Source organism: Mustelus asterias, chromosome 14, assembly GCF_964213995.1.
Source record: "Mustelus asterias chromosome 14, sMusAst1.hap1.1, whole genome shotgun sequence".
Taxonomy (NCBI): Eukaryota; Metazoa; Chordata; class Chondrichthyes; order Carcharhiniformes; family Triakidae; genus Mustelus; species Mustelus asterias.
In genome coordinates this window covers 102,701,167-102,720,736 of record NC_135814.1, presented here as the reverse complement: position 1 = coordinate 102,720,736, position 19,570 = coordinate 102,701,167, and the positions used below count along the sequence as shown (strand labels likewise).

Sequence of the window (19,570 nt, the reverse complement as noted above, 5' to 3'; positions counted from 1 at the left end):
TACTGTGAAAATCCCCTAGTCACCACATTCCGGCGCCTGTTCGGGTTCACGGAGGGAGAATTTAGCACGGCCAATGCACCTAACCAGCACGTCTTTCAGACTGTGGGAGGAAACCGGAGCACCCGGAGGAAACCCACGCAGACACGGGGAGAACGTGCAGACTCCACACAGACAGTGACCCAAGCCGGGAATCGAACCCGGGTCCCTGGCGCTGTGGGGGTAGCAGTGCCAACCACTGTGCCACCGTGCAGACGCTATGACAACGGATGAATGAACACCGCTCGACAATCACCGGCAGGAGTGTTCCCTTCCTGTTGGGGAACACTTCAGCAGTCACGGGCATTCAACCTCTGATCTTCGGGTAAGCGTTCTCCAAGGCGGCCTTCACGGCACACGACAACGCAGAATCGCCAAGCAAAAACTGATAACCAAGTTCCGCACACATGAGGACGGCCTCAACCGGGATCTTGGGTTCATGTCACACTATCTGTAACCCCCATGACTTCCTGGGCTTGCAAAATCTCATTAACTGTCCTGGCTGGAGACAATACACATCTCTTTAACCTGTGCTTAACCCTCTCTCCACTCACATCGTCTGCACCTGTGAAGACTTGATTACCTGCAAAGACTCGCATTCCAACCATTATTTTGTAATTGAGTTTGTGTCTATATATGCCCTGTTTGTGAACAGAACTCTTCACTCACCTGATGAAGGAGCGAGACTCCGAAAGCTTGTGCTACCAAATAAACCTGTTGGACTTTAACCTGGTGTTGTGAGACTTCTTACTGTTAATCTTCCAAGCCAGGGATCTGCTTAAATATTCATTGGATTCTCAGAAGAACACCAACTTCTACACCAAGGGCTGAGCCTAGGTTTAGAGGTTGCAATAAGAACCAGAAGATCAGACATTGGGTGGCTTAGGTACACCCTATCAAAGAGCTGGTACAGGCACGATGGGCCAAACAGCCTCATTCTTTGCTGTAAGATTACATGGAAATTGTGCCACTTTTGTTGGAAGTCTTTCAGGAGAACAAAGTGACCCCAGCACGCACAGCATCGCTGTCGGATGTCTTATACACGCACATATCGGGAACAAAGGAATATAGAAGAAGCCAAACTGTGGCCTTACGATGTGGGCACGCAGCGTCAGAGTGGTGAAAGAGTGAGCAACATCTGGAGTTGACTTGAACACTGCGGGCTAAACCTCTGGAACAGTCAGACAAACAGCTGGATGCTTTGATGAGGGAGTTTTATGGTCTTTGTAGACAGATAGATAAGGGCTTAGCATCCTCAAAAGTGGATAAATAATGTGGCTGAATATAAGCTGAAGAAATAACACAAGCAATTTCCAATCTGCTCCAGTGACAGAAACGGTGCTGGAGGACCTTTCTCCCCCTTTATTATTTCAGGGGATTTTTAAAAAATTCATTCATGGGGCGTCGTTGGCTGGACCAGCATTTACTGCCCATCCCTAGTTGCCCGAGGGCAGTTGAGAGTCAACCACATTGCTGTGGCTCTAGAGTCACATGTCGGCCAGACCAGGTAAGGACGGCAGATTTCCTTCCCTAAAGGACGTTAGTGAACCAGATGGGTTTATCCGACAATGGTTTCATGGTCATCAGTAGATTCTTAATTCCAGATATTTTTTTATTGAATTCAAATTCATAGAATATCATAGAAATCCTACAGTGCAGAAGGAGGCCATTCGGCCCATCGAGTCTGCACCGACCACAATCCCACCCAGGCCCTACCCCAACATATTTACCCACTGATCCCTCTAACCTACGAATCTCAGGACTCCAAGGGGCAATTTTAACCTGGCCAATCAACCTAACCCGCACATCTTTGGACTGTGGGAGGAAACCGGAGCACCCGGAGGAAACCCACGCAGACACGAGGAGAATGTGCAAACTCCACACAGACAGTGACCCGAGCCGGGAATCGAACCCGGGACCCTGGAGCTGTGAAGCAGCAGTGCTAACCACTGTGCTACCGTGCCGCCCCAAATTCCAAATTCCACCATCTCCCGTGGCAGGATTCGAACCCGGGTCCCCAGAACATTAGCTGAGTTCCTGGATTAAGAGTCTAGCGATAATACCACTAGGCCAGCGCCTCCCCTGATTTATTGCCCATCCCTAGTTGCTTTGATCTGAGTGGGTACTTTCTGGGCTTTGTTTTATGACCCTGCCTTGTGAGGGGGGAGACTGGGTGGCAGGTCATGTGTTCTGGACAGTTTTTGCTTCTTTTCACAGTGAGTTCAAGGTTTCACTTTTAATTTGGCTTCTGGCTGCAGTTTTAGTTTAGGAGGGAGTGGACATCAGACTGCAAGCAGTATTTCTCTCTGCCACTGGTGGGTTGCTAGTTAATACCGAGAACCTTTCTCTCTCTTTCCCTGGTGTTTTGGGAAACTGCTCTGACTCCAAGGTTTGTCCGTGTGTGCATCAAGAGAACTGCAGTGTTCAACGAAAGGACTAAGTTCCAGCATCTCGTGCTGAACCTGTGGGAAGTGTTTTGTACAGGGAAGTTTGTTTGATTGGAACATTTTCTACATTCATTAAGGGTTATACATTATAGTGGGTGTTTTTATTCTTGTTTGCAATTGGTAAAAGTTATTGCTAATTTTCTTTCTGTACATGTAAACTATATTCTTAAATAAACTTTGTTTGGTAAAATCTCCCTGGTGGGTTATTTGAATCATACCTGAGGTGAACCATCTCATTCTCACCCTAGCCAAATTCAAATTCAAAACTTATGATCCAGGCAGACTTTAACGTGCAGGTTCGGTCGGCAGTTAGGAAGGCAAATGCAATGTTAGCATTCATGTCGGGAGGACTAGAATACAAGAGCAGGGATGTACTTCTGAGGCTGTATAAGGCTCTGGTCCGACCCCATTTGGAGTATTGTGAGCAGTTTTGGGCCCCGTATCTAAGGAAGGATGTGCTGGCCTTGGAAAGGGTCCAGAGGAGGTTCACAAGAATGATCCCTGGAATGAAGAGCTTGTCGTATGAGGAACGGTTGAGGACTCTGGGTCTGTACTCGTTGGGGTTTAGAAGGATGAGGGGGGATCTTATTGAAACTTACAGGATACTGCGCAGCCTGGATAGAGTGGACATGGAGAGGATGTTTCCACTAGTAGGAAAAACTAGAACCAGAGGGCACAGCCTCAGGCTAAAGGGGCGATCCTTTAAAACAGAGATGAGGAGGTATTTCTTCAGCCAGAGAGTGGTGAACCTGTGGAACTCTTTGCCGCAGAAGGCTGTGGAGGCCGGGTCATTGAGTGTCTTTAAGACAGAGATAGATAGGTTCTTGATTAATAAGGGGATCAGGGGTTATGGGGAAAAGGCAGGAGAATGGGGATGAGAAAAATAATCAGCCATGATTGAATGGCGGAGCAGACTCGATGGGCCGAGTGGCCTAATTCTGCTCCTATGTCTTATGGTCTTCGTGAAACCCTTTGGAGTTTCTGACCTCAATTATAACACGGCGTAAATCATCATTTTAACAGGCGTGAATTAATCAGCATGGATTTAAGAAGGGAAGGTCATGCTTATTATGTACATGGGGTGTAGCGCCTTGAAGAGGACAGGTCAGGTGGCCCTGGACAAGGGGGTGAACTGCCCGGGAATCCGTCTCTACAGCCACCCGAGGGCTGGAGCGCGAGGAGAACAGTTCATAAAACCCCCATAGTGCAGAAGGAGGCCATTCGGCCCATCGAGTCTGCACCAACAACAACCCCACCCAGGCCCTATTCCTGTAACCTCAAGTATTTACCCTGCTAATCTCCCTGACACTAAGGGGCAATTTAGCACGGCCAATCCCACTAACCTGCACATCTTTGGACTGTGGGAGGAAACCGGAGCACCCGGCGGAAACCCACGCAGACACGGGGAGAACGTGCAGACTCCACACAGACGGTGACCAGAGGCCAGAGTGGCGCTGTGAGGCAGCAGTGCCAACCACTGTGCCACCGTGCCGTTTGTTAATAAACAGACTGGTCAGAGTGGCAGAAGGCAAAGATTATGGTCACTGGATATATTTCTGATCGGGTAGTTGTTTCCGGGAAGTTCCGCAGGGCTCAGTGTGGTATATAATCAATGACTTAGACTCCCGTGTAGCGGGTATGATTGAGGTACGATGACAGAAATTGGCCGTGCAGTGAATAGTGAGGAGAAAGCAAGAGGGCATCAATGAGGTGGTCACGTGGGCAGGAAAGGGGAAAATGGAAGACGATGCGGGGAGGTGACAAACAAGACCACGGAATAGAGACTGAACGATGGTGGACTGAGCAGAATTGTAACTTTCTGGGGCTGGGAGGACCATGCCATTCAAAATGGCGGCAACCTGTCCGTCAAGCTGCGTCACGCTTTGCGTCACAAGGTGTTGCGGTGAGGCAAAGCAGCGGCAGAGAAGAAAAGCAAGTCCAGTGCTCCGGGACCCACTACCTCGCGGGATCTCCTGCCCCAGGGGCCCAATGACTTCCGGTTGGAAATGGGCCTGTTCAGTTGGCACGAGGAGCCATTATGCAAACTCGCAATGAATAAACATCCGCCCCGCTGGGATCAGGGGATAGCCGGCAGTGGTGACCTTTCTACCGAGTGTAAGCTGTTATCATCATTGGCAGGGGTATCACAGCAGACAGAAAAGTTTAAAGTTTATTTATTTGTGTCACAAGTAGGCTTACATTAACACTGCAATGAAGTTTCTGTGAAAATTCCCTAGTCGCCACACTCCGGCGCCTGTTTGGGTACACTGAGGGAGAATTTAGCACGGCCAATGCACCTAACCAGCACGTGGGAGGAAACCGGAGCACCCGGAGGAAACCCATGCAGACACGGGGAGAATGTACAAACTCCACACAGACAGTGACCCAAGGCTGGAATTGAACCCAGGTTCCTGGCGCTGTGAGGCAGCTGTGCTAACCACTGTGCTAACGTGCGTGCTGTCTCAATAGTTGCCACGCAAGGTGACTAATGAAGGATTAGGTTAGTTGGAACAGTGCCAAACAAAACAATGAGAGATAATCACATGCTTCTTAGTTACTGCCATAAGCAAGCAGACTCAAAGGTCAGCTGTTGGTTGCCTTGGTAACATCAGGTAGACAGGCACCTCCCCATGCAGCTATAAGCTAGTGTTTGGAAACAGTGCAGAGGGACAGAGGGACTCGCAAGTAAACGTCCACAGATTCCTGGAGCAGTGGACAGGTCGATAGGGTTGGTCAGGAGTGTGATGGAATACTCCCCACTTGCCTGGATGGGTGCAGCTCCAACAACACTCAAGAAGCTCGACACCATCCAGGACAAAGCAGCCCCGCTTGATTGGCACCACATCCACAAACACTCACTCCCTCCACCACCGACACTCAGTAGCAGCAGTGTGTACTATCTACAAGATACACTGCAGCAATTCACCAAAGATCCTTAGACAGCACCTTCCAAACCCACGACCACTTCCATCTAGAAGGACAAGGGCAGCAGATACATTGGGACACCACCACCTGCAAGTTCCCCTCCAAGCCACTCACCATCCTGACTTGGAAATATATCGCCATTCCTTCAACTGGGTCAAAATCCTGGAATTCCCTCCCTAACGGCATTGTGGGTCAACCCATAGCACATGGACTGCAGCGATTCAAGAAGGCAGCTCACCACCACCTTCTCAAGGGGTAACTAGGGATGGGCAATAAATGCTGGCCAGCCAGCGACACCCATGTCCCACGAATGAATAAAAAAAAGGAAGAAAGATGTATTCGAGGTTCTGTAACCTACAGGGCTCTGGAACTAGAGTTGGAAAGGTGGGATTGGATTGGCTGGCAAGGACACAATGGGCTGAATGGCCTCCTTCTGAGTCACAAATTTTCCTATGCTTCCAGGCTGCTATTTCCAGTTTTCCGATGGGCAGAAGGGACTTCATCACACTTATAAATCCAGCAAAATCCGAGATTCTCTCTGTTTTAACATCAAACTTTCTATAGCAATATCAGGGAGAAGAAAGGGAGCATTTACCCCGGTGTCCGGCCCAATGTTTATCCCTAATTCAACCCCAATAAGACAGATGATCTTATTGTTGGCTTATTGAACTGTTGTGCGATCTTGCTGTGCACAATTTAGCGGCCACTTGGGCGGAGCGGTGGCACAGTGGTTAGCACAGCTGCCTCACAGTGCCAGGGACCCGGTTCGATTCCCGGCACGGTGGCACAGTGGTTAGCGCTGCTGCCTCACAGTGCCAGGGACCCGGTTCGATTCCCGGCACGGTGGCACAGTGGTTAGCGCTGCTGCCTCACAGTGCCAGGGACCCGGTTCGATTCCCGGCACGGTGGCACAGTGGTTAGCGCTGCTGCCTCACAGTGCCAGGGACCCAGGTTGAATTCCAGCCTCGGGTCACTGTGGAAGTCTGCAAGTTCTCCCCGTGTCTGCGTGGGTTTCCTCCGGGTGCTCTGGTTTCCTCCAACAGTCCAAAGATGGTGCAGGTTAGGTGGATTGGCCATGGTAAATTGCCCCTTAGTGTCCAAAGATGTACGGGTTAGGGGGATTAGGGTAAATATATGAGGTTATGAGAAAGGGTCCGGGTGGGATCCTCTGTCGGAGAGTCACTGCAGACCCAATGTGGGGATTCTCTGATTCTCACGTTATAACAGTGACAACGCTGTTTTTTGAAGAGCTTTGGGATGTCTGTTGCATGAGGGTTTGTAAATGTTTATGTTTGTGACTATGTAAATAGCACCTCCCATAACCACTAGTCAAGAGGGCAAATGTTCATAGCTTCAGCAATGTTCGAGCCAGTCTTGGGTAGCTGTACATGGTTCAGTTGCAGATAATAAGCCCGTTATGGTTTGGACATACTAACGTCTCAGTAATCAGTCTGAAACTAGACTAACCGATATCCAAATGGTGGCAGCAGCAGTGATGGATCCCAAATAGATAAATCACTGAAACCCTACAGTGCAGAAGGAGGCCATTCATCCCATTGAGTCTGCACTGACGACAAATCCCACCTAGACCCGTAACCCCACATATTTACCCTGCCAATCCCTCTAAACTACACATCCCAGGACACTAAGGGGCAATTTAGCATGGTCAATCCACCTAACCTACACATCTTTGGACATAAAGGGGCAATTTAGTATGGCCAATCCAGCTAACTTAAACATCTTTGGACACTAAGGGGCAATTTAGCATGGCCAATCCACCTAACCTGCACATTTTTGGACACTAAGGGGCAATTTAGCATGGTCAATCCACCTAACCTGCACATCTTTTCACTAAGGGGCAATTTAGCATGGCCAAGGTCCCTAACCTGCACATCTCTGGACACTAAGGGGCAATTTACCATGGCCAATTCCCGTAACATACACATCTTTGGACACTAAGAAGCAATTTAGCATGGCCAACCCACCTCACCGTCACATCTTTGGACTGTGGGAGGAAACCAGAGCACCCGGAGGAAACCCACGCAGACACGGGGAGAACGTGCAGACTCTGCACAGACAGTGACCCAAGCTGGGAATCGAACCTGGGTCCCTGGGGCTGTGAGGCAGCAGTGCTAACCACTGTGCCACCGTGCCAGTCTTTCTTTCTAGTGGGGAGAAGATTGAATGAGGAGACTCTATTCTTTAAAATAAATAAGTTGTTGTTTATATAGCAACTATAAGTTAGAATGTGAGCACCAAACTGGAGAATTCTGGGTCAAACCTAATGAGATAAACTGGAGGTTAGAGTTAGGCCCTTTCTTACGCATTGAATAATGGAATGGGTTATAAAACAAAGGCAGTAGGGTTAAAATTGAAGGAAATTCTCAGCGGGATTGGCAGCATCCGTGGAGAGAGGAACAGAGTTAACATTCAGAGACCCTATGACGCTGTGGAAGTTAAAATATTCAGATTAAAGTTTCATGCCTTCTCTGTACAGTAGTGGGAAATGTTTATCAGTTTACAGACCTTCAAAAGGAGTCAGTGTCTGCTATTCCTGCATGAACAGGCTAATCTTCATCTGCATCGGCCCCATAACATTCTGCTTTTCCGCTTTCACCAGAGGGTGAACAAGACCAGATTTTTCCATAACAAATACCAAAGGTGAGATATGGGGATATGCTATGCAAATGAAGGGTTAGCAGCAGTCAGTTTTTCATCGAATGAGAAAGGACGAAAAGCCAGGATTTAATTGGTGAATATGTATGCAAATGAAGGATTGGAAAAATTGCTTCTTTCTGATTTGGTGTAATTGACTATAATTACCAAGTTGTTTGTTTGTAACGTCAGAGACCCTTGCAGGACGACTGCAGGCTGCTTTCTCCTTGTGCACAAGGCCTCACATCGGATTATCCATGGTGTCTAGTGCTGTTTGTACTCAAGTCGACTAAGAGTGACTAATGTTGCTGGGAGCCAGGATTTCTGACACTGCTTCTTCAGAACTTTCAACAACAAACTGTTGCTCCCCCCCTCCTCCACCCCCCCCCCCCCCCCCCCCGCCCACCGCCCCCACAGTGCAGCGCTCCAAGGTTCAGATTCACATTTCCCACCCAAATTTATTCCAGCACATCAAGCGGCTGAGTACTCAGTACCTTTAAAGGAACAGTGCTTCCTCAGAAAGAACAAGCAGATCTCCTCACTGCCCGCGTTGCTTGGGGAGTGATTGGATGATGGTCCCTTAACTGGAACAAAAAGATACAAAGATCGCCCGTTAGCCAATACAGAAATTGCATTATTTTTCCTTGCCCTATGATTGGTGAATGCAGAACATTAACAATTGTAACACAAACTCATCCTAAACAAAAGGTGGCCATTCGGTGTCTGTGCTAGGCTGAAAGAGCTATTCAATTAGTCTCATTCCCCTGTTCCTTACCCCTGTCCCTGTCTTATAAGAACATAAGAACATCAGAACTAGGAGCAGGAGTAGGCCATCTGGCCCCTCGAGCCTGCTCCGCCATTCAATAAGATCATTGGGCTGATCTTTTCGTGGACTCAGCTCCACTTACCCGCCCGCTCACCATAACCCTTAATTCCTTTACTGTTTAAAAATGTATCTATCCTTGCCTTAAAAACATTCAATGAGGTAGCCTCAACTGCTTCACTGGGCAGGGAATTCCACAGATTCACAACCCTTTGGGTGAAGAAGTTCCTCCTCAACTCAGTCCTAAATCTGCTCCCCCTTATTTTGAGGCTATGCCCCCTAGTTCTAGTTTCACCCGCCAGTGGAAACAACTTCCCTGCTTCTATCTTATCTATTCCCTTCATAATCTTATATGTTTCTATAAGATCTCCCCTCATTCTTCTGAATTCCAATGAGTATAGCCCCAGTCTACTCAGTCTCTCCTCATAAGCCAACCCTCTCAACTCTGGAATCAACCTAGTGAGTCTCCTCTGCCAGTGCCAGTATATCCTTTCTCAAGTAAGGAGACCAAAACTGTACACAGTACTCCAGGTGTGGCCTCACCAGCACCTTATACAGCTGCAACATAACCTCGCTGTTTTTAAACTCCATCCCTCTAGCAATGAAGGACAAAATTCCATTTGCCTTCTTAATTACCTGCTGCACCTGCAAACCAACTTTTTGTGATTCTTGCACAAGGACACCCAGGTCCCTCTGCACAGCAGCATGCTGCAATTTTTTACCATTTAAATAATAGTCCATTTTGCTGTTATTCCTACCAAAGTGGATGACCTCACATTTACCAACATTGTACTCCATCTGCCAGACCCTCGCCCACTCACTTACACTATCAATATCCCTTTGCAGACTTTCAGTGTCCTCTGCACACTTTGCTCTTCCACCCATCTTAGTGTCATCTGTGAATTTTGACACACTACACTTGATCCCCAACTCCAAATCATCTATGTAAATTGTAAACAATTGCGGTCCCAACACTGATCCCTGAGACACACCACTAGTCACTGATCGCCAACCAGAAAAACACCCATTTACCCCCACTCTTTGCTTTCTGTTAGTTAACCAATCCTCTATCCATGCTAATACATTACCCATAACACCGTGCACCTTTATCTTATGTAGCAGTCTTTGGTGCGGCACCTTGTCAAATGCCTTCTGGAAATCCAGATACACCACATCCACAGGTTCCCCATTGTCCACTGCACATGTAATGTTCTCAAAGAGTTCTGCCAAATTAGTCAAACATGACCTGCCCTTCATGAACCCATGCTGCGTCTTACCAATGGGACAGTTTATATCCAGATGTCTTGCTATTTCTTCCTTGATGATAAATTCAAGCATTTTCCCTACTACAGACGTTAAGCTAAACCGGCCTATAGTTACCCGCCTTTTGTCTACGTCCTTTTTTAAACAGTGGCGTCACATTTGCTGTTTTCCAATCTGTGGGAACCACCCCAGAGTCCAGCGAACTTTGATAAATTACCACTAGTGCATTTGCTATTTCTCCCACCATCTCTTTTAGTACCCTGGGATGCATTCCATCTGGGCCAGGAAACTTGTCTACCTTTAGTCATAGAGTCATAGAGGTTTACAGCATGGAAACAGGCCCTTCGGTCCAACTTGTCCATGCTGCCCTTTTTTTTAACCACTAAGCTAGCCCCAATTGCCCGCATTTGACCCATATCCCTCTATACCAATCTTACCCATGTAACTGTCTCAATGTTTTTCCAAAGACAAAATTGTACCCGCCTCTACTACTACGTCTGGCAGCTTGTCCCAGACACTCACCACCCTCTGTGTGAAAAAATTGCCCCTCTGGACCCTTTTGTATCTCTCCCCTCTCACCTTAAACCTATGCCCTCTAGTTTTAGACTCCCCTACCTTTGGGAAAAGATGTTGACTATCTAGCTGATCTGAGCCCCTCATTATTTTATAGACCTCTATAAGATCACACCTAAGCCTCCTACGCTCCAGAGAAAAAAGTCCCAGTCTATTCAGTTTCTCCTTATAACTCAAACCATCAAGTCCTGGTAGCATCCGAGTAAATCTTTTCTGCACTCTTTCTAGTTTAATGATATCCTTTCTATAATAGGGTAACCAGAACTGTACACAGTATTCCAAGTGTGGCCTTACCAATGTCTTGTACAACTTCAACAAGACGTCCCAACTCCTGTATTTGATTTGATTTGATTTATTAATGTCACATTTATTAACATGATGTGGAAATGCCGGCGTTGGACTGGGGTGAACACAGTAAGGAGTCTAACAACACCAGGTTAAAGTCCAAAGGTTTATTTGGTAGCAAATGCCTTAGAACAAAAAAGTGGAGTTTGCTACCAAATAAACCTGTTGGACTTTAACCTGGTGTTGTTAGACATTTATTAACATACAGTGAAAAGGAGTTTCTTGTGTGCTGTACAGACAAAGCATACCATTCATAGAGAAGGAAAGGAGAGGGTGCAGAATGTAGTGTTACAGTCATAGCTAGGATATAGAGAAAGATCAACTTAGTGTGAGGTAGATCCATTCAAAAGTCTGATGGCAGCAGGGAAGAAGCTGTTCTTGAGTCGGTTGGTACGCGACCTCAGACTTTTGTATCTTTTTCCCGAAGGAAGAAGGTGGAAGAGAGAATGTCCGGGGTGCGTGGGGTCCTTGATTATGCTGGCTGCTAAAGTAATGGGTACACGTAGTTGCTTTCTCCGTGCTGGCTGATACACACATCTCTGTCCAACACTAGGCTGATCTTCAGTGCCGGTTGCATCAATGTGCGGCCAGTACTGTAGACAGTCCCACATTAACACTTTATGTCCCAGATCCTTATGCAACATGTTCCTTCCTACAGATTTATCCTTTTTCCCTTAGAGTTATTTTTGAATCTCTTCCACTATCCTTTCAGGCAGCACCTTCCAAATTCTAACACATAGAAAAAAATGCCTAATCCCTTTGGTGTTCTTTCCAATGATCTTACATCAGTGTCACTAATGTTCGGGGACATCTCTCATCTGAAAACAGATTCCCCTTACTTACTCTATACCATAATCTAGCAAATCCCTATCAAATCTCTCCTTAACCTTCTCTGCTCAAAGGAGAACAATGTCAGCCTCTCCGATCAGCTAAAGTCCCCCGTCCCTGATAACAATCCGGTCAATCCTCACCGCAAATCAAAGACTTAGGGCGGGATTTTCCGGCCACGTTTGCTCCGAAACCGGAAACTCCTGCCCGAGGTCAACGGACATTTGCACGATCCGTGTCTCACCCACTATGATTCCCATGTGGGCGGGACGGGGAAACTCCCCCCATAATGTCAATCTTCAAACTATCACAGACAGGATTTTCAAGTTTGCTGACGACACCACCATAGTGAGTCAAATCTCAAACAATGATGAGACAGAGTACAGGAATGAGAGAGAATCTGGTGAACTGGTGCGGCAACAATAATCTCTCCCTCAGTGTCAACAAAACGAAGGAGATTGTCATCAACTTCAGGAAGCGTAAAGGAGAACATGCCCCTGTCTACAGCAACGGGGATGAAGTAGAAAGGGTCGAGAGCTTCAACGTGTCCAGATCACCAACAACCTGTCCTGGTCCCCCCATGCCGACTCTATAGTTAAGAAAGCTCACCAACACCTCTAATTTCTCAGAAGACTAAGGAAATTTGGCATGTCAGCTATGACTCTCACCAACTTTTACAGATGCACCATAGAAAGCATCCTTTCTGGTTGTATCACAGCTTGGTATGGCTCCTGCTCTGCCCAAGACCGCAAAAAACTACAAAAGGTCATGAATGTAGCCCAATCCATCACGCAAACCAGCCTCCCATCCATTGACTCTGTCTACACTTCCCGCTGCCTCGGAAAAGCAGCCAGCATAATTAAGGACCACACTCACCCCGGACATTCTTTCTTCCACCTTCTTCCGTCGGGAAAAAGATACAAAAGTCTGAAGTCACGTACCAACCGACTCAAGAACAGCTTCTTCCCTGCTGCCATCAGACTTTTGAATGGACCTACCTCGCACTAGGTGTGTACCCTTCTCTGTACCCTAGTTATGACTGTAACACTACATTCTGCACTCTCTCCTTTCCTCCTCCCCTATGTACTCAATGTACGGAATGCTTTGTCTGTATAGTGCACCTACTGTGTGCTTTTAACATTTTCTTTCATTTAAATTAAGCAAATTAATTACTCTTGGCGTGGAGTCACTGCCGGGACATGGGAGACACGGCAGCCATAACTGAGCACAGCAAGATCCCCCAAGGTGGCACGGTGGCACAGTGGTTAGCACTGCTGCTTCACAGCGCCAGGGACCTGGGGTTTGATCCCTGGCTCGGGTTACTGTCTGTGTGGAGTCTGCATGTTCTCCCCGTGTCTGCGTGGGTTTGCTCTGGGTACTCTGGTTTCCTCCCGCAGTCCAAAGATATGCGGGTTAGGTTAATTGGCCATACTAAATTGCCCCTTAGTCTCAGGGGGACTAATAGGGTAAATGTGTGGGGTTGCGGGGATAGGGCCTGAGTGAGATTGTGGTCGGTGCAGACTCGATGGGCCAAATGGCCTCCTTCTGCACTGTAGGGATTCTGTGATTCTATGAATGTCCCAGAATGCTTTGTAGCAAATTAATTACTGTTGGCGTGGAGCCGCTGCCAGAACGTGGGAGACACGGCAGCCAAATTGAACACAGCAAGATCCCACAAACAAAGCGACGCAACGTGACACGGCCTTGGTTCAGACTCTGTGGAGAACTCCCTTGCTCTTCTCCGAACTGGTGCCACAGGACGCCTCATCGCAGTCGCGGGGGAGCAGGCGAGACCTCGGTTTAATGTCACGACCAAGCAATGTCTCCTCCAACAGTGCTGCACTCGCTCGGTAACGCGCTGAAGGGTTGGCGTACATTGCTGGCTCTGATCCCCAGAGTGGGGCTCGAACCCATAGCCCCTTCTGATTTGAAGGTGAGGGGGGAGGGGGGCTACCAGCTGTGCCACTGGTGAGAGCTTTAAGACTGGGGGTGCCGGGGTGTTGAGGGGGGCGGAGGAGACAGGGTGTGAGAAAATGAAACAAAATGGAAATCCAATGGAAAGCTAAACTTTTACCTTTGTCAGCGAGTGCTTCCCTTCTCCGGATTTCACAGATGTTGCGATACATGGACGGCAGATCACAAATCATTTCGATATTCAGTCTGCATTTCTCCAGCCGACTGCGGTTTTCCAGGAAGCTGTGGGATCGACCACACTGTCCTCCGAGGGGACAGGCCTCCAGGAGAAACAGAAGGCAGATGTGAAGCTTCCTGCAGTTCCCTTTATAGTTGCAAGAACCGTAGGGGCCCTCCCCCCTGTTGTAAAAACTACAGACCTGAAAATGAGAAGACAGTTAGTGATCTCATCTCCTGTTTGGTTTCCTGCGGCTGGGTTCTTTGCCTTGTCCCTGGCCAGTCTCTCCCGTAAGAAGTCTCACAACACCAGGTTAAAGTCCAACAGGTTTATTTGGTAGCAAATACCATAAGCTTTCGGAGCAATGCTCCTTCGTCAGATGGAGTGGTCTCTGTTCTCACTCCCGACCAGAGTTGTCAACTCTTGTCATTCATGCGTTAGCCTCAACCAAGCTGGGAGTCTAAAGGAAGCAGCAACAACAACGCAGCTTATATTCATCTTGTACCTTCAAACCAACATCCCAGCAGGAATGTTATCAGACGGAGTGAGACACCGAGACGCATCAGGAGATGTTGGGTCAGGTGACCAAAGGCCGGTAGGTTTTAAATTCATAAGATATAGGAGCAGAATGAGGCCATTCGGGCCATCGAGTCCGCTCTGCCATTCGATCATGGCTGATATGCTCCTCATCCCCATTTTCCTGCCTTCTCCCCATAACCCTTCAACCCATTCCCAATTAAAAATCTGTCCAACTCCTCCTTAAATTTACTCACTGTCCCAGCATCCACCGCACTTTGAGGGAGTGAATTCCACAGATTCACAACCCTTTGGGAGAAGTAGTTTCTCCTCAACTCTGTTTTAAATTTGCTGCCCCTTATCCTAAGACTGTGACCTCTCGTTCTAGAATGCCCCACAAGAGGAAGCATCCGCTCCACGTCTACTTTATCCATACCTTTTATCATCTTGTAAACCTCAATTTGATCTCCCCTCATTCTTCTCAATTCCAGAGAGTATCGGCCTAAACTGTTCAATCTCTCTTCATACGACAAACCCCTCATCTCTGGAATCAATCTAGTGAACCTCCTCTGAACTGCCTCCAATGCCACTGCATCTTTCCTCAAATACGGGGACCAAAACTGTGCGCAATACTCCAGGTGCGGTCTCACCAATGCCTTGTACAGTTGCAGCAATACTTCCTTACCTTTATATTCTATTCCTTTAGCTATAAATACCAACATTCCAATCCCCTTCTTTATTATCTGCTGCTAGTTTTCTGGGACTCATGAACGAGGACACCCAGATCCCTCTGCACCGGAGCACCCCATTTAGATAATAAGTCACCTTCCAATTTTTGTGACCAAAATGCGTGACCTCACACTTATCCACGTTAAACTCCATCTGCCACATTTTGGCCCAATCTCCTAACCTACCGCTTAATAAGGCTGAAAGAGGAAAGTGAGGGAGGGAGGGGGCAGGAGTAGGGAGGGAATTAGGAGCAAGAGTGAGATTACAAGAGGAATTAGAGGAACTCGGATACCTCGGAGGGCTGTGGGATTGAGGGGGGGGGGGGGTGCGGTGGGGGAGGCGGATTACAGAGATAGGGTGGGGGAACAATAAGACATAAATAATTGTGAATTATTTCCATCTCTGTTGACTCCATACCCGGGGATCGACAGGACATCGCTCTGGGTTGAAGCAATGGGTGGAATCCCCAACCTCTCTATGGGTCGAGTCTTTGCCCACTCAATGAGGGAGTTCAGTCTGCATGATGCCCACACGGAGATCTATCAACGACCCCCCCAAGTCCCTCGTGGCCATCATATCACGCACTGTCGTCGTTTCGAAGTGACGCCCCGATTTATCAAGTCTGTCATCACTATTGAATTTTACAATCCCCGCGAGGTACCCCCCCCCCGCCACTCCCTGCCCACCCCGCCCCCCGCCCCACTCCATTTCAAAGCCTACCTCAGGCAGCAAGGTGGGATCGTTCTGCAGGAGGAGTTGACGCAGCTCTTTGAAGTCCAGATCACCAAGTCCATTGTGACTCAAGATGGCCTCATTGTGAGGGGACCGGAGGTCGTGAGAAGTTGCGCAGGGTTTCCTGGAACAAATAGAGGATGTTCAGGAATCGTAGCTGGGCTTAATGTTCGCCCGGTGGTTTGTGATTTGAATTGAACTTAACAGGTTAGAAGAGCCTGATAATGCCCCATATCCATCACACTGCGGCTCTCCACACACGGTGGCACAGTGGTTAGCACTGCTGCTTCACAGCTCCAGGGTCACGGGTTCGATTCCCGGCTCGGGTCACTGTCTGTGTGGAGTTTGCACATTCTCCTCGTGTCTGCGTGGGTTTCCTCCGGGTGCTCCGGTTTCCTCCCACAGTCCAAAGATGTGCGGGTTAGGTTGATTGGCCAGGTTAAAAATTGCCCCTTAGAGTCCTGAGATGCGTAGGTTAGAGGGATTACTGGGTAAATATGTGGGGGTAGGGCCTGGGTGGGATTGTGGTCGGTGCAGACTCGATGGGCCGAATGGCCTCCTTCTGCACTGTAGGGTTTCTATGATTTCTATGATTTACTGCACTGGACTCACAACAGAGATAAGCAAACCAACAAGTGATGGAAAAGAGTAAACGTCCATAGACTGACGGGTGTGAGAGAGAGGCTTTGGAAGCCATTGATAGCCAAGTGTGCCACTTGGATGATCCTACTATGGGGAGGCGATGGCCTAGTGGTATTATCGCTGGATTATTAATCCAGAAACTCAGCTAATGTTCTGGGGACCCAAGTTCGAATCCCGTCTCAGCAGATGGTGGAATTTGAATTCAATAAAAACAAAACCTGGTATTAAGAATCTACTGATGACCCTTTGTCGGAAAAACCTATCTGGTTCACTAATGCCCTTGGGGGAGGAAACCTGCCGTCCTTACCCGGTCTGGCCTACATTTGACCCCAGAGCCACAGCAATGTGGTTGATTCTCAGCTGCCCTCCAAGGGCCACTGGGAATGGGCAATAAATGCTGGCCAGCCAGCAACGCCCATGTCCTATGAGTGAATAAAAAAATACTTGGTCTCCTTCAGAGGCTTTTCTGAAAAAGCTGTCGGGATATGTACCCAGCAACAATATACTCAGTGGCACAATGGCACAGTGGTTAGCACTGCTGCCTCACAGTGCTAGGGAGCTGGGTTCGATTCCAGCCTTGGGTCACTGTCTGTGCGGAGTCTGCACATTCTCCCCGTGTCTGTGTGGGTTTCCTCTGGGTGCTCCGATTTCCTCCCACTGTATTAGAAGCCCTACAGTGCAGATGGAGACCATTTGGCCCATTGAGTCTGCACTGACTCTCTGACAGAGAAAGTGTCCTACACAGGCCCTCCTCCCCTCACCCTATCCCTGTAATCTTACATATTTACCCTGTTAATCCCCCTAACACATCTTGGACACTAAGGGACAATTTAGCATGGCCAATCCACCTAACCTGCACATCTTTGGACTAGTGAGTGGCCCTCCTGCATCTCAGTGAGCCGCGAGATTGAAATCGGGCTTGTTCACTCACCATGACCCCATGAATGAGATTAGATCCATTCAATACACGCTGAATATTTCATAACTAGTTCTAGAAAATGCTGAATTGTTTATATATTAATAAAACTGTCATCAACTTCAAATGGTAAAGACAAAAGAAATATTGACGCTTTGGACACAGAGGGAGCGCACGGCTCTCACAGTCAATGTTGTGAGCAATCAGCACCCACCTCACCTCACTCGCCCTCGCTTTACGTGCGAATCGCTTCAGTCAGACCGGTAGGAAAAAAACTACACGGACAGGAATCAGCGGAATGTGGCAACCCTGCACCTGGACAACGGTCAACTGTCTGAGTGTGTGGTGGAGACAGATTCACACAGCGAGTGGTTAGGATCTGGAATGCACTGTCTGAGAGTGTGGTGGAGACAGATTCACACAGCGAGTGGTTAGGATCTGGAATGCACTGTCTGAGAGTGTGGTGGAGACAGATTCACACAGCGAGTGGTTAGGATCTGGAATGCACTGTCTGAGAGTGTGGTGGAGACAGATTCACACAGCGAGTGGTTAGGATCTGGAATGTACTGTCTGAGAGTGCGGTGGAGACAGATTCACACAGTGAGCGGTTAGGATCTGGAATGCACTGTCTGAGAGTGTGGTGGAGACAGATTCACACAGCGAGTGGTTAGGATCTGGAATGTACTGTCTGAGAGTGTGGTGGAGACAGATTCACACAGCGAGTGGTTAGGATCTAGAATGTACTGTCTGAGAGTGTGGTGGAGACAGATTCACACAGTGAGCGGTTAGGATCTGGAATGTACTGTCTGAGAGTGTGGTGGAGACAGATTCACACAGTGAGTGGTTAGGATCTAGAATGCACTGTCTGCGAGTGTGGTGGAGACAGATTCAGTTGAGGCCGTCAAGAGGGAAATGGGTATGCACCCAAAAGGAAATAGGGGATTGACACTAATCAAATTACTGTGGATGCTGGAATCTGAAACCAAAAGAGAAAATGCTGGAAAATCTCAGCAGGTCTGGCAGCGAATATAAGGAAAGAAAACAGCTGACGTTTCGAGTCCAGCCGACCCTTTGTCAAAGCTGGACACTGATCGAGTTGCTCTCACAGAGAGCTGGCAGTGATCTGACAGGATGAATGGCCTCACTCTGGGGTGTAACTATTCAATGGATCGATAAATGCCGGCTGAGCACATTCCAAAACCAGAGAGGAGCCCCACCCAATATCGGTGTGTCCGGTTTTGGAAGGTAGCATATAACCAGATCTGCTGGGCGAGATGAACAAGATTTAACTGCAGACACAGTAGCAACTGGCTACTTGGAGGATTGATGGCAGCTAAAGTTCTCTGTGCTGTTGCGATGGGCAGAGCAGACTTTACAGTGGGTAATATAGCTGGATATTCATTCAGGGAGAGGAAAGTTCATTTCCACACTCACTCACTTGGCTTTGTTTGTTCTGCAGTCGTCATAGATCAAGCGGCGACACAGATGCAGCTTTCCACAGTCCTCGCAGTCCCTCTGTGGATAGTCCTTGCACAGCCGGACCGAGGTGAGAGCGATGACCAAACTGCCCGGGGTCAGTGTAGACCCCACAGCTCTTGACCTTTCCACCACGGCAAAGTGCCGGCTGTCGTTCAGGACTCGGCCGATATCCGGCCCAGAGAGGCCAAAACGGCTGGCAATGTCCTGCTGGACGGTGCTGTAATCCAGGGACCCCTCACTGGCGCACAGCCTCTTGAGGGTGAACTGTGTGGCGGCCACCTTCGACATTTCCCCCTCCTCACTTTCCCCTTCCCCCTTCTCTCCTGTTCCGAACGGAGGAAAGTTTAGCAGCAGATGTCGTGATGACACAGAATCCCAGAAATGAAACTGAAACTAGGAGTTTTACTGGCTGAATGTTGCTCAGCGTCCCAGAGGCAGGAGGCTTTCATTTTAACCCTTCAGTTACCAAATTCCCTTTGTCGATTTTCCTCTTAATATAAGGTGCTGGTGAGGCCACACCTGGATTATTG

The 19,570-nt window shown here is 48.3% G+C and overlaps 1 protein-coding gene across 1 annotated transcript in view; it reads right to left on the bottom strand.

Annotated features, from left to right (window-relative positions):
* Positions 1-19,363, bottom strand: part of LOC144503917 (protein mono-ADP-ribosyltransferase PARP12-like) — a 56,081-nt gene extending 36,718 nt beyond the window's left edge. Inside the window, exons 1-4 of the mRNA XM_078228993.1 lie at positions 19,000-19,363; positions 15,992-16,127; positions 13,970-14,228; positions 8,558-8,647 (exon numbers count right to left, since the gene is read on the bottom strand). Of these exons, the coding sequence (XP_078085119.1) occupies positions 8,558-8,647; positions 13,970-14,228; positions 15,992-16,127; positions 19,000-19,328 (814 nt within the window). The 5' untranslated portion in view covers positions 19,329-19,363. The remainder of the gene's footprint in view (positions 1-8,557; positions 8,648-13,969; positions 14,229-15,991; positions 16,128-18,999) is intronic.
* Between the last annotated feature and the right edge of the window lie 207 nt (positions 19,364-19,570).